The sequence below is a fragment of the Lycorma delicatula genome, chromosome 8, assembly GCF_047948215.1.
Source record: "Lycorma delicatula isolate Av1 chromosome 8, ASM4794821v1, whole genome shotgun sequence".
Lineage (NCBI taxonomy): Eukaryota > Metazoa > Arthropoda > Insecta > Hemiptera > Fulgoridae > Lycorma > Lycorma delicatula.
The window spans coordinates 64,834,428-64,848,424 of record NC_134462.1 but is presented as its reverse complement, the minus strand read 5'-3'; the positions used below and the strand labels follow the sequence as shown (position 1 = coordinate 64,848,424).

At 28.7% G+C, this 13,997-nt stretch overlaps 1 protein-coding gene across 11 annotated transcripts in view; it reads left to right on the top strand.

The window, feature by feature from the left end:
• trio (trio Rho guanine nucleotide exchange factor) overlaps positions 1–13,997 on the top strand; it is a 1,562,448-nt gene that overhangs the window by 1,468,229 nt on the left and 80,222 nt on the right. For all 11 annotated transcript variants that reach the window (XM_075373360.1, XM_075373356.1, XM_075373361.1 and 8 more), the window contains one exon: positions 12,596–12,668. In XM_075373360.1, coding sequence (XP_075229475.1) covers positions 12,596–12,668 — 73 coding nt within the window. The remainder of the gene's footprint in view (positions 1–12,595; positions 12,669–13,997) is intronic.

Below are 13,997 nucleotides of genomic sequence, written 5' to 3'. Positions count from 1 at the left end.
TATTACTAATTTGTACTTGGGGGAATACCACCGGGTTGGTATAGTGGTGAACGCATCTTCGCAAATCAGCTGATTTCGAAGTCGAGAGTTCCAAGTTCAAATTCTAGGAAAGGCAGTTACTTTTATACGGATTTGAACACTAGATCGTGGATACCGGTGTTCTTTGGTGGTTTTTTATTTTATTTTTCTTCTCCCCCGGGCCGGATTTTGCAGTTAAGTATTACACAGCCCAGGTGAGTGTCCTTTACTCTAACGGGCCTTTTTTTGGTGGGTGGGTTTCAATTAACCACACGTCTCAGAAATGGTCGACTTAAGACTGTACAAGACTACACCTCACACATACATATCATCTTCATTCATCCTCTGAAGTAATACCTAACGGTGATTCCCGGAGGCTAACAGGAAAAGATGTAGGGGGAATTCAACGTTAAAAAATTAGTCGAAAACGCACTGGCTACATCAAATTAAAAAATAATAAAAATAAGATATACGAAGTTAACCAGAACAATAAGATAAATTGAAATGGATTGGGGGATTTGTAGCGTACTGTTTTTGTTATTTAAGTTTAAATGTTATTGGAGTTTAAAATGTGCTATATCTAATGAAAGGAATGGGGGTTGTTTTCATTGTAATTGCGTATTTTTCTTTTTTAAATATTGTATTATGAAAAATGAGGAGGTCCGATTTTTCTTGATAAAACATAGAATAAAGATCGTTATTTTTTTTACAGACACCGGAAAAGAATTAGAAACCTGATCCCTGTTTCCCGTCTAAACAACGCGCTTCTCAAAGTTCTCACGTCCTTGGTGGTACGGATCTAATGGACATTTACACAAAATTTACAGAGTATTACCGAGGAAGAAAGAATCAAGAATAAAAAGAAAAGGTTTATAATGACAACGAGACGGTCTATCTATAGAGGAACTTTATAGCGAAACAAATAATCCTATCTATAAGAAAACTTAATGACTTTTCTAGGTAGAAGATATTTATCTTGCCCGTAATTCTTCAGGAAGAATAGATAATAGTTATCTCCATCGATATCCAGTTATCTATAGTCGCAAACATCTTACGAATATGACGTTACGGTCTTATTGACGTATAATTTAATTTTATTTCTTGACGACCGACTATTATGAACGTAACAATTTTAATTTAAATACAGTTATACATTTGAATTTGTATTAACATCTTTTGGAAAATCCCTGATGATGGAGTAACGGTTCCGAAAGTACTCGGATATGTACTTTTAAAATTGTTGGCAAGTGCAACTTTTTTCTACAATAATATTCTAGTTTTTCATAGGGCTACAAAGTTTATTAATAAACATGATAATTAATTTAACTGATGATAACACAATATAAGAATTTTTTTTTGTATTTTTATTAGGAAAAAAATAAATCTTTATTTCAGAACAAATGTATTGTAAAATTCAAGATTCGACCTCCTTGTATAAAGTCATCATATTGATTAATTTTTATTTTGTGATTTCTTTTAAATCGTTTTCGCTACAATCATCGAATCAGGATACAATTCTGTACCGGTAACTAATAATAATAATAATAATGATAAAAATAAAAGAGCATCACAAAAGATTTAGTTGTAATTTGAACAAAAAAAAAAAGCAGAAAACGAAAGTGTAAACGAGGGCGAGTAAACTGGTTACGCAATACACTATTCCTAGAACGAATGAACATCTGTTCCCGTTGATAGCTAGTAAACTTAAGAGTTTATGATATACTAAAGTTACAAAATTGTTTCATTTTGCCATAATAAAAACGATTTTCTTTTTAAATATAATTTTCAATATACTTGTTTTATTAAAATCATTTGAACTTAAATAATTTAAGCGAATACATCATTAAACGATCGGAGTTAAAACAGTACAGCACTGTAGTTATCAGATTTAAGTGATCTGTTTTACAGTTTAACATTTTATGTATTGATTACGTTTTAAATGTTTTCTTTATGTTTATATATTATTTTATTAAGATGGTATGCGTTAATTTATTCAGAAAAAAAACTGTATAGGAAGCAAGCATCTGCTGCGGTTGATAGATTAGAATTATCATTACAGGAAAATTTCATATACATAAAACCGCGTGTAATATATTATTTATTTGAAATGCTTTCTGATTGCTGACAGTTGTCGTCATTGTTTAATTAATGTATATTACACGCTTGTAAAGTTTAGTTGAAATTTCTAGTAACACTGAACTAAAATGTTTTTAGTCTATTAATTACATAACTGTTCTGCGTTACTTTTCTATGGGAAAATAAAATTCTTTCCATCACATCGATTCAAAACGTATTATATCATTCCTTTTTATGCATTTTTGAGGACAAAAAAAAATTGAGCCGAGTGATCAAATTTAAATCGATTTATACATTATCTCCAGAAAATTCTGGGAATGACTCGGATGTTCCTTCAGAAAGCCTGAACCTTGTACTCGAGTTCCTCTTAAATTTCTGATGGTAAATTTTCAATTTTTGTTAATGCATGTTTAAATCGATCACTGCAATATCGGTAATCTGTAATGTTTTGTTTTATATCGAGTAAAATACCGTAATCTTTCAAGAAAATTTAAGAGGACGATGTCTGCTATCTAGAGAAAACCACTGAAGATAAAACAAATTTCTGGATGAGCTTCTTCAATTCTACCGCGGGCAGATTGTCCTTTCTCCGATTCACCTCGTTTTCCTAATTCTTTATTTTGGGTTTTAGGTCGGTTCCTACTAGAATGCCGGAATCTTTAGAGAGTAATCTTTAGTGTGGTCTGGTGGATAACTTGTGTGTTGATCTGTTCGATATTACACATAAAACAGAACCTTCTTAATCTCTCCTAAAATACGAATATAATATCCAAATGTACAAATTACAAATTGTAAATGTCCAAATTTTTGTCTGTTTATCATAAAATTTAGCTATTAAAAATATTAACATGTAAGTTTTACTAGCTCGATATGAAATTAATTAAATTTAATGAATTCCTTGTACATCTAAATGCGAGTAATGATTTTCACTTATTATCGTAAGCATTATTACGCTTGATAAAAAAAAAGTAAACGAAAAGTCAGATCTGTGATGAATCTTGAGCTGTAAAAATCTTAGTTCAGAAACGAGTAAATACTGAACAAAATTACTGCATTTTTCCTCATAAAAACGGATGGATTTATAAATTTAATAAAAGATATTATTAATACTTCCCGGTCATTTAATATTATTTAAAAGTAGAGGACAAAAAGACAGATCACACTCATCGATTACATAAAACGCAATACTTTTATTTTTATAAAAGAAACGCATACTAATAATAATAATTGTAATTCACTGAAGAAAATGATAGGTGAATGTTCGCTTATACATTCATTTTTTTTTTAATGAGGCTGAATAAGATGCGTTGTTAATCAGTTCTTCATTCGATAAATCGACCTTCATTTTTGTTTGCTTAGTCGATGAGGTTAACATGATAACTAAAATAAAATTAAAAAAAAAAGCATAGGATAAAGAATCCTCTATATCGCTTAATATATATAAAATTTCAACCAATTTTGTGTCGTTTATAAAAAATTTACATTAATGAATAAACGGTGGAGAGTCGTGCAAAACGCTAAAAAATGAATCTGTGGTGTAGAGAGGGTTATAATTTATTGAATTAATGTTTTTCTTTATTTGAAAAAAAAAAATCGTAGCATTTTCTCTGTAAAAAAAAAAAATTAAAATAAAAAAATTGCAGGAATCCTAGATTTGTCAGATTGATCCACCCTCAAATTTCTCGATATATTCATTATAAACGTATAAATGAGATAGTATTTATATTAAAGGACATATAGTTGCCCCAACGAATCTACGAACTTGTGACGTCATGTGTTGACATCTCATATTATTGCTTTCCAAAATATTTTTGCGAGTAATTATTATTTTTATTTCATTTTTCGACTTTCAAACAATACATTTATGTATGTTGTTGTATGTTCAATTCTTTCCACTTGAGTCGATTACATGTATAAAAATGCTTAATGATTCAATCTTGTAAACAATAGCAATTTCTTTACCGATGACACTAATGCTCTGATTGGTTTTATGTACAGGCCTATAAAAATTTATACGTGCAGTTAGAAATGATGTCTTTCATCACGATTACATTTAATTCCGTCATTCGTAGTACACAATCTGTGTATAAAGAAATAATCTTTAGTCCAGTTTATATCGTGTTCAGCGAAGGTATTGGGATAGCGTTTTTGTGCTGTCATATTATTTTATAATTACTCATTGTTATTCACAAACTTTTTGTAATTTTTTTGTTTTATTTTTGTTCGTGTGTTAGTGCGGTTTGTTATGGCAGAATTTAAATCCGTAGTTAAGAAAAAACTTAGGAATCAAGCGCGTGAAATTATCAATAATGTTTATGATTTTATGAAAAAAGAAGCTCGCTCTAAAAGTAGGTAAAGTAATTGACTATAAACATTTAATTGGCATTCAGAAATGCGAAGAACTGCTGCTGCTTGTGGGATATCAAGACCACAGGTTGAAAACTCAAAAAAGAAAATAAAGATATGATTCTTCAATCTACATCCTAATCGTGTTCTTTCAGAACGCTGAAAAAGTATAAACGACGTTCAAAACCTGTCAGTGGACTGGACAATTTTGATTTTTTTTTTCGTTTAACCTCCGAGTCCACAGTTAAGCATTACTTCAGAGAATGAGATGAATGATTTGCAGCGTGTGTGAAAATGCCATGCCTGACCGGGATTCGAACCCGGGACCTCTGGGTGAAAGGCCGAGACGCTACCACTCGCGCCACAGAGGCCGGCGGACAGTTTTTATTTATGTGTAGTTAAAATAACAGTTAATGAATTACCTACCTTTAAAAAAATAAGACAAGAACTTCAGTCATCAATTGATTTTAAAGACAGTGAATCAACTTTAGCTGTTATTTTGAAAACGTTACGTTTTAAATGATGTAAAATTAAAAATAACAGAAAACGTTTAATTGAGAAATTCTATATCAGGTGGAAAAGAATTGAATATTTGCGGGGAATGGCTAAGTACAGACAAAGCAATGATACAATTGTTTATGTGGATGAAACGTTACGTTTTAAGTTCGCATTGTTCGACAAAGTCGTGGTGGTCTGACGGTATTGTTGAGGGACTTCATGTACCGATTAATAAAAGTGACCAATTTGGTGCCGATTAATAAAAGTGAATAATTTGGTTTAATAATAATTCATGCTGGAGGAGAAATCGGTTTTATTCCGAACTCGTTACTAACTTGGAAATCCGGTTCGAAAAGGGGCGACTACCATGACAACATGATTACAGACAATTTCATGAAATGGGTGCGTGAAAAGTTATTCCAATTCTGCCACCAATGTCAGTAGTGGTTGTTGATAACGTTCCTTATCACAATACAGGTATTGATAAAGCGCCAAATTCTAACTCCAGAAGAAAAGACATGACTGATTGGCTGGAGAAAACCCATATACCGTTTAGTTAAAAAATTGTGAAACCACATTTATATGAATTAGTAAAATTACATAAAATTAAAGTACAAAAATATTATTTGGATCAACTTTTGAAAAAAACATGAGCATCGTTTTCTTAGATTCCCACTGTACCATCCTGATTTGAATCCGATCGAGATGATATGGTCAACCATAAAAAGACATGTGGCGAATCATAACACAACATTTTCTTTCACAAATGTTGAAAAATTAACTACGGAGAAAATTAATTCCATGAATGAAGATGACTGACTGGAAACCCTATTGTGAAAAAGTAAAAAAATATTGAAAAAGAGTATGAAAAACTGGAACCACTGATAGATGAAGTGACTGAACGTTATATTATACGTGTAGACTCTGATAATGAAAGTGACAGTAATAGTGATTCGTTTACTGAGGATGGTGAACTTTCTAGAAGTTTGAGTTAGATGCACGAAGAAAATTCAAGTAAGCTTATGTTTGTTATTAAAAATGAATAATTTGGTACAAATAAATGTTATAAAGGAATTAATTATGTATTGTTTATAATTAGTCAGTGTAAATATAATAGTTATTACCGCGTACAATATGATAAGTAATACTTCCAGATGATACTCGGGGTTGATGTTTTTAGGCCGAGTATTAATACGCAGTCTGCTCGTGACGTCACAAGCTCGTACATTGGCTGGGCCTAGTGTATAATATGATATTAATATTATAATATAATATTTATAATATTTGTTATATAAACAAATATATACTGTATGTAAATATATGTCATATTTGCAGTAGAGATAAAAACTGAATAAGTCGTGAATACAGTTTTGTCCTTGATTGTTTACTATTATTATTAGTTAACTCGATGAAATTGTAATTCATTTCAGTTCAATATTAACGAGATACAACGTTTTTAAAACACATTGTCACGAGTTAGCAATGAAATATTGTTTTATATAATTATACATAAAAAAATTAATAATTATTAAATACTTAAGACTGCTTAAATTTTATTAATAGAGCCTAACCTATATCATATACATTTTTTCCATATTACTCGTGTTTGTACCGTACACATGCAGTTTGTTGCATGAAGTTACATACACTGCCATATAAATTGTTTTAGGAAGGGATACATAAAAATAGATTCAACTAATTGGAAACCATTAGGATGGTTTTTTACGTTTAGTTGTGCATTATCACATTATGCTCTTGGGTTTTCCATTTTATTGCTTTTTTTAAAATTTATTTTACGGTTTCGCTGATAAATCTGCTTGATTAATGACTTTTTCCGAACATTCCATTTTACGACTTTATCGTATTTTTTTCTTTTATTATCTTGAGTTTTTTTTTATTGTTGTATTGTCTTTTTACAGAACATGAATTACTGAATTTTAATCGTTGTTCGTATTACTGTAATTGTAATTTTTTTAATTATCTTAAAAGTAGAGGTCGGCAAAAAAGTAAAACCCGATAAGAAGTTGATCATTTCATGTTCAGGTATTATTTTATTTTTATAATCGGATCTTTGTTTTGTTTTTTAACTATTAAGGAAAACGAAATATTCATTTTTTCGAGAAAGTTCCTCTGATAATATTGTAAGATTTTTTCAACAAAAATAAAATTGTTTTTTTTTTAAAACAGAAAATTTTTTTTTTTTCAAAAACAGTAAATTACTTTGCATAGACGTTTCAATTTTGTTTTTTTTTCATCGGGATTACTGCTTAACGTTGGATTATTACGTAATAATGATATTATATGTTATATCATTCTGGTAATGAAAGTACTTTCGTATAAAAATTCAAAAGATTATGTGGAAAATTAAAAAAATAATACTTCTATTAAATCACCCTAAGCTAAGACACAGAGAAGTGTCTTAGCTTAGATCATGCTCTTAACATGCTTTCATATCCTTTCACATGCTTAACATCCTTTCTCAGAATACCTTTTTTTATGTAAACGTTAAACAGTAATTTTTTTATGTTTGTTATAACAAATGTCTTTATTAAAAATAAAAACTAAACATTATCAATAAAAAGAAAAAATAATTCTTTTTTATTCTTCAAATTTCAGAACTTTGAAGTTTGCGCCCAATTACGTTTTAGTAATTGTTTTTAATTTCTTGCCGATTCAAAGAATTTGAAATGAAGATATCTTGATTTTTGGTTTGTGTAATTTTCTTGTAAATATCTAAAAATCAATTTCTAGATTTTTTAAATTATGCGAATTTTAAGTGAGAGTATTCTGCGAAGAGATCACTAAAGGATCGAATTTCTAGTGTGTACAGTGTTTAACGCGATTAAGGTGATGTCACAAATAATTCCAGTACGGGAAAACCAGAAATGGTTCGGTGAGTTAATGTTTGACTGTAAATGAAAGATATAATGTACTAAATCTTATTCATAAATCATTAAGGAAGTTTTTTTGTGAACAGCAAAGGTATTTGTCGTGAATGATCTTTATACAAGTCTTATCTACTGTACTATTGTTAATACAAGACTATTTGTCAAAAGATTATCAGTCATGCTAATGTCTTTTGTCAGTGGGACTCAATTCTGATTTTTAATATTTAATTACCTGTAAATAAATCCTGACGTTTATTTTCAATTCTGTTTTGTATATAATCATTGTTTATTATTATTATTAAGGTTGTGGTTGTGATTACTATAATTTTTATCTGTTTATTATTATAGTTTGCTGTTGTTATTATTTTTATTATTATTGGGAGGTATTTATTATTATCGTTTATTATTCTTATTGTCCTGTTTTACTTATGTTTTTAAACTAATAAATTCTAATTATATAAAAAGTTTCAATTGTCAACCTCTCAATATCCTGATCGAACCGCGAACACGCGGTAATATATATATATATATATATATATATATATATATATATATATATATATATATATATATTAAACGATTAATGGATTGTTTTAAATTTTACATACTTATATCAAGCATATGCATTTTCTCAGTTAATAGATCCGTAGATCTAGATAACGTTAAATTTATAACGTCCTGTTTAATCGATAAGGTTTTTAATGTTTAGTAAATTAAAAACATTAGTAAGTAAAGAGAGGCAACGAACTTATATTTATTTACTTATATTTTCTAATATGGAGAATAAGGTTAAAAATCAAAACAAAATGTACAACTCCCCTCGCGGTTGTTCTTAAAAGCCTTGAGAAATGATCTCGCAGTATTCTTTTAACGACCACATAAAGACATCGGCAATTCCGAAATCTGCGTGCGTTTTAAAGGCCAAGTTATATAAACAATTGTCATAACTATAGATGATGTCAAATTACCGTTAATAATCGTTATTAATTTATTTTTATACAAAATTGTAATTTAAATGGTGTGTATATTAGTATAATATATTTGATATGGCTCACTATGGTTTTATTGATATCCGCCTGAGGTTAAGATTTACACTGCGATTACAATGTGGGTTGTGGGGTCAAGCTTGGCCGGGTGAAATGTGATGCAATTGTTTGCCGCCATATGTTTCCTCGGTCAGTTACCGCTACCGCCACTTCTGCTGTTTTGCGGACAACATTTTTTTTCTACTAATGTTAATTTTTTGTTTAAATTATTGCTTGATAATTTATCTATTTATATGTACATAAAAAATCTGTTAATAATACCCTCCCACTCTATTATCAAGGACAGTTACCTTTACTTATTATCCAAACATTTACGATTACATCAAATAAATACTCATCTTCTGGTTTAATATCATGCATTTTGGTGGTGACATGTTACTATTAATAATAATGCGATTGTAAATAAATTGTAATGGCCTTTTCCTTATTAGTGTATCTGATATTCACGCCAATTTTATACATTTATTTATTTAATTTCATGTAATTTCAAATCAATTATTTTCTTATTCATTATTATTAATAAATATATTTCAAATACATTTTATATAATAATTTATTTTAAATTTTACTCCAGCGATTATTCTATTTAATTTTTATTATTAGTATGCTCCAGTTATGTAATAATTTTTATTACATTAATTTTAATTTATTTACAAGAAGATTTTTAAAGTTCTGAAAATTTTATATTTGGGGTTTATAACTTTAATGAGATACATCAAAGTGGATTAGTGTTGACTCAAACTGTCTACCACCTGCCTTGATGTGCAGATGGTAGACAGTTTGAGTCCTGGCTGGACTGATTGTATTTTAACAACTCCTTAGTAGTCCCCATTCTGTTGTCGAATTCTAATTAAAAAGATATCTTAGCTCGGTAATCCAGAAATGTTATAAAGTATTCATTTATTACAGAAAAAAATGACAACTCTCTTATTAGTTCTGAATCAAGAAATCTGAATTAGACAACTTCTGGAATATCATACAATAACATTGTCAGGGTAATAGGTTTTATATATATATAAATAAAACCGAATGTTTGACAAACCATTTGGTTTTTAACTTCCTAATTAAGAAATATAGAACTAGATTGAATGTCTATTTTTATCATTATCAATGAATGTTTAGATTTCTTTATATTGTCATTGGCGAATTTTTGTTATTATTGTTTGTATCGTGTCTATTTATTTTACCAGAATTCTTCAATTTATGTTTTATTCTTTTTAAGATTTATTAATTTTATATTTGGCTACTGTACTAGTCAGAAAAAAGTGGTTATAATATTATAATCAAAAATTGTTTTTCTATTTTTTATATAACTGGCTCAGTGTTTTTATTTGTATCTATACGATTGTCATGAATATCACATTCACTAATAAGGAAAAAGTCATTACAATTTATTTACAATTGCATTATCATTAACAGTAACATGTTGTCCCCATCAAAACCCATGATATTAACCAGAATTATTTATTTGATGTAATCGTAAATGTTTGGATAATACATAAAGTTTCCTTGATTTTAGAGCGGGAGGGTATTAGCAAATATTTTATGTATATATAGAAAATAGAAATGTTATATTTTTGTTTCTGATTGCATATAGAACTGAAATAATGAATTTAATATTTTTTCTAGAAAAAAGAATTATTTTTCATTTATTATTTAATTATAAATATCTCCGTACAAAACAGCATATCATTTACAGTTATATTTATATATATTTAATACAACTGTTTGTTTTGAACTATATATTTTATTATCAATATTGACACTGAAAGTTGTCAAAATGCTAAAGAAATCTTATTCCCCTCCATATTTAACATCATATTTTCAGTACTATGCAGTCTGACAGTTATTATATTTTCAATTGTTGCATAATCTTAGTTTTGATTAATGTTTTCATTTGGAAGTAGATATTTTAAGCATAATCTGCAGAAAAAAAGAGTTTTAAATAATCTGTTAAATTGATTCATGAATATATTTTCATATACGTAATTTTCATTTGTTTTTCTGTCCTTTTTCTTTCAGTAACTATTTTGTTGCTTCTCATTCTATAACTTTTAATGGTATTTTCTTGTTTATCCCATCTCTTCCATAAAGAGTATTGTATGTCAACATTATTCTATAAAATCTAGGATGTGGGAAACTCTCGGCACGTTAACAAATTTTATTTCATTTTAGTTTGTGTTTTGTTTATTATGTAAATTTCAGATATAGTCATCTATAATTTTAAAACTTAAAAAAAAGTACATTTTTTAATTTTTTGTTTATAGAAGAAAATATCTTTTCTTTGGATTTGTTTATATTATTATGTACAGGTAATTCAGGATTTTAAAAATTAAATACTATGAAAAAATTATATTAAATAAATTAATTTATAACATTTAAATATAAAAAAAATCATCTATGAATACATGCGCAAAATTTATTTTTTGAAAATAACATCTTGCAGGTGAGCTCATCTCTGCATAGAAATTCCAGCAGTCTCATAGTGAAACTCTGCATGGTTTGATGCAACATTTTAACAGGAATTTCAGCAACTGCTGTTCAGATCTTGGCTTTTAGTTTTTCAGTCATAACAAGTCGACTATTACACACTTGCTTTTGTTAACATGACCACACAAGAAGAAATTGCACTGCAACAAATCAGAAACGTGGAAGACTATAGAAAAAATGTGACTATTTCATGAATTATACGGTTGCCAAATTATTGGTGTACAGTAGTCGTTGATATTCATGCTATCTGTGATGTTCCATCTTGATGAAACCAAGTGTTGTCAATAATGTGTGGAAATTGCACAACAAAATTCTTTAATGTGGCAACGTACCAACTGTATCAAACTGACGTGACTATAGCTGTGTCGCCAATCTTGTTTTAAAAAAAGGGCCTACAATACTATACTATACTTGTCAATGAGTAGCGGGTGCTGGTGTAGCTATGTAGAACAAAAATGTGGCTCTTTTAGCTAAAAACAAAAATTTTGTTTATTAACAGATCTATTAAGGTGGAAACGGCACCTCCACAGACATCCACAGTTTATTAACAAAGTCATTATCCATGTTTACCTTTTCAACTGTTTGTTCACAGAATTGATGGTGCATTACGTGATCATTTAGTTGCAGTTCCTAGACGATCTGCGAGTAGTATAGATGGCAAAGTAAGTCCTGTGATAGTATTCTTTGATCACTTGAGCTGTACAACTATAAAGACACTCATGACGATGAATTGAACAGTCTCGATGTCATCTGTCATATTAACAGTCCACACACAGCCTGGAGGTTTCTTTTTCATTGGTAACCTGTTTTCTCAAAGCTATGTATCCGTTTGTTAATTGCATTGGCAGATGCTATATTAACGTGGCTTCCTAAATGAAACTGGTGGTGAAATTCTCTACATACAGTCTCCATCTGTCATTATTTTTATAAGGAGCGTTGATGGTAAAAGAACATTGTGCACCGCTCCAAATATCCATGATTGCACAAGATGGTATGAGCTGACTTCTATAATTTATTCATTGCTGACATTCACCCAGGGTAATCGACACAAATTTCAAAATTTCTCATTTCCCTGAATCACTCTGCCTGTAGGATAAAGAAGAATATTAAGTTATTTACTTACCTGAGTTCATGTTGTTTTTATTTTATACTGTATGTAAATAAAAATTATATTAAAGTTATAGTAAAATTACATTAAAAAAAATATTTATTTTTCATTTTATTTTTTTGCAGATCCTGGGCCAAGTGATGGGGGTGGTGGAACAAATGCTATTACTACCAGTTCTCCAGTTAACAAGAGACGAGTGTAAGTTCATCTTATTAATATTTATGACTAATATTATTATAAACCAATTTATGTTTTGAATTTGCAAATCTGTCTGTACAGTTGTTGTTCCAGAAACAGAATATTCTATTTTTATATCATTACGCATGGAAGAAATAATATTTTCTCCCAAAGATTGCTTAACACAAAAAAAATTATATTATTATACGGATTCTCCATTTCTTATTTAAACAGATGTTTTTAAAAGTTTATTAAAAAAAAGTGTGGTATTATTTTTTTTGAAATTATTTTATTATACGGTTGTATTTATTTATATAAACAGTAATAACAACAGACTGATGCCCGATAATAGTAGTCACTATGTTGGATAATGAATTTTTCAGCTTGTGAAAATGCCATATCTGACTCCCATTTCCAGGAGGGAGAATCTCTGGATAAAAGCAAAGATAATAATATACTGCATATGATATTAATTATAATAATGATTTTACGTTCTGCTTGCTTACGTAATGCTTTGATTTTGTTTTCATCAGCTATTTATCATAAAAATCATGTCCTATTAAAAGCATATTCATCATAATTTAGTGTATTTCTTCTGACACATTCTGTGTAGTAGTTCTTCAAATTGGGTTTACCTTTTTAACACTACTAATAATATTATTGGTGAATTTCTGTTTTCTATTATGTATCATCAAAGTTATCAAAATCAGTTGTTTTTATTTTTTACATAAATCAAAATAAAACGAAATATTTATGAAAAATGTTAATTATTTACATTTATATATGATTAAAAAGATTAATTTAAGAATTATACCTTATTTAGAAAGATGTACAAAAAGACCTGCGAGTGCTACTATCCATGCCTTATTTATATGAATGTTGAAAATATGATGAAAATTATGTAGAATATTAAGCAATTAGTGTAGAAAGAAGAAAATAAACTGTTTTAAGGTTTACACATAATGTAGTCGTTTTTTTCTAGGAGATAAAGCACTGAATAACTAGCAATGTTTTCAAAATTAAATGGTATTTTACTAAAATACCAAAAAAAAATTAAATGGAATATACTATGAAAATGAATGTTAGAAAAATTGGAAAAAGTAAAACTAACAAGGATAGGAGACAATAAGTCAATGAATATTTACACAAAATAAAGGTAAATTACAAATATAACATAACAAGTTAAGAGAAGATAGCAAAAATAGAAGTGAAATAAAAACAAGAACAGTAGTAGTTAAAGCATTTAATAGAGGGAAAACAGTTATATGGTAAAATGTTATATGCATTTGAAATGTGGAGGAGATCGAAGAAAATCATCTCCATGATTTAAATCGATGAAGAAAGTGAGTG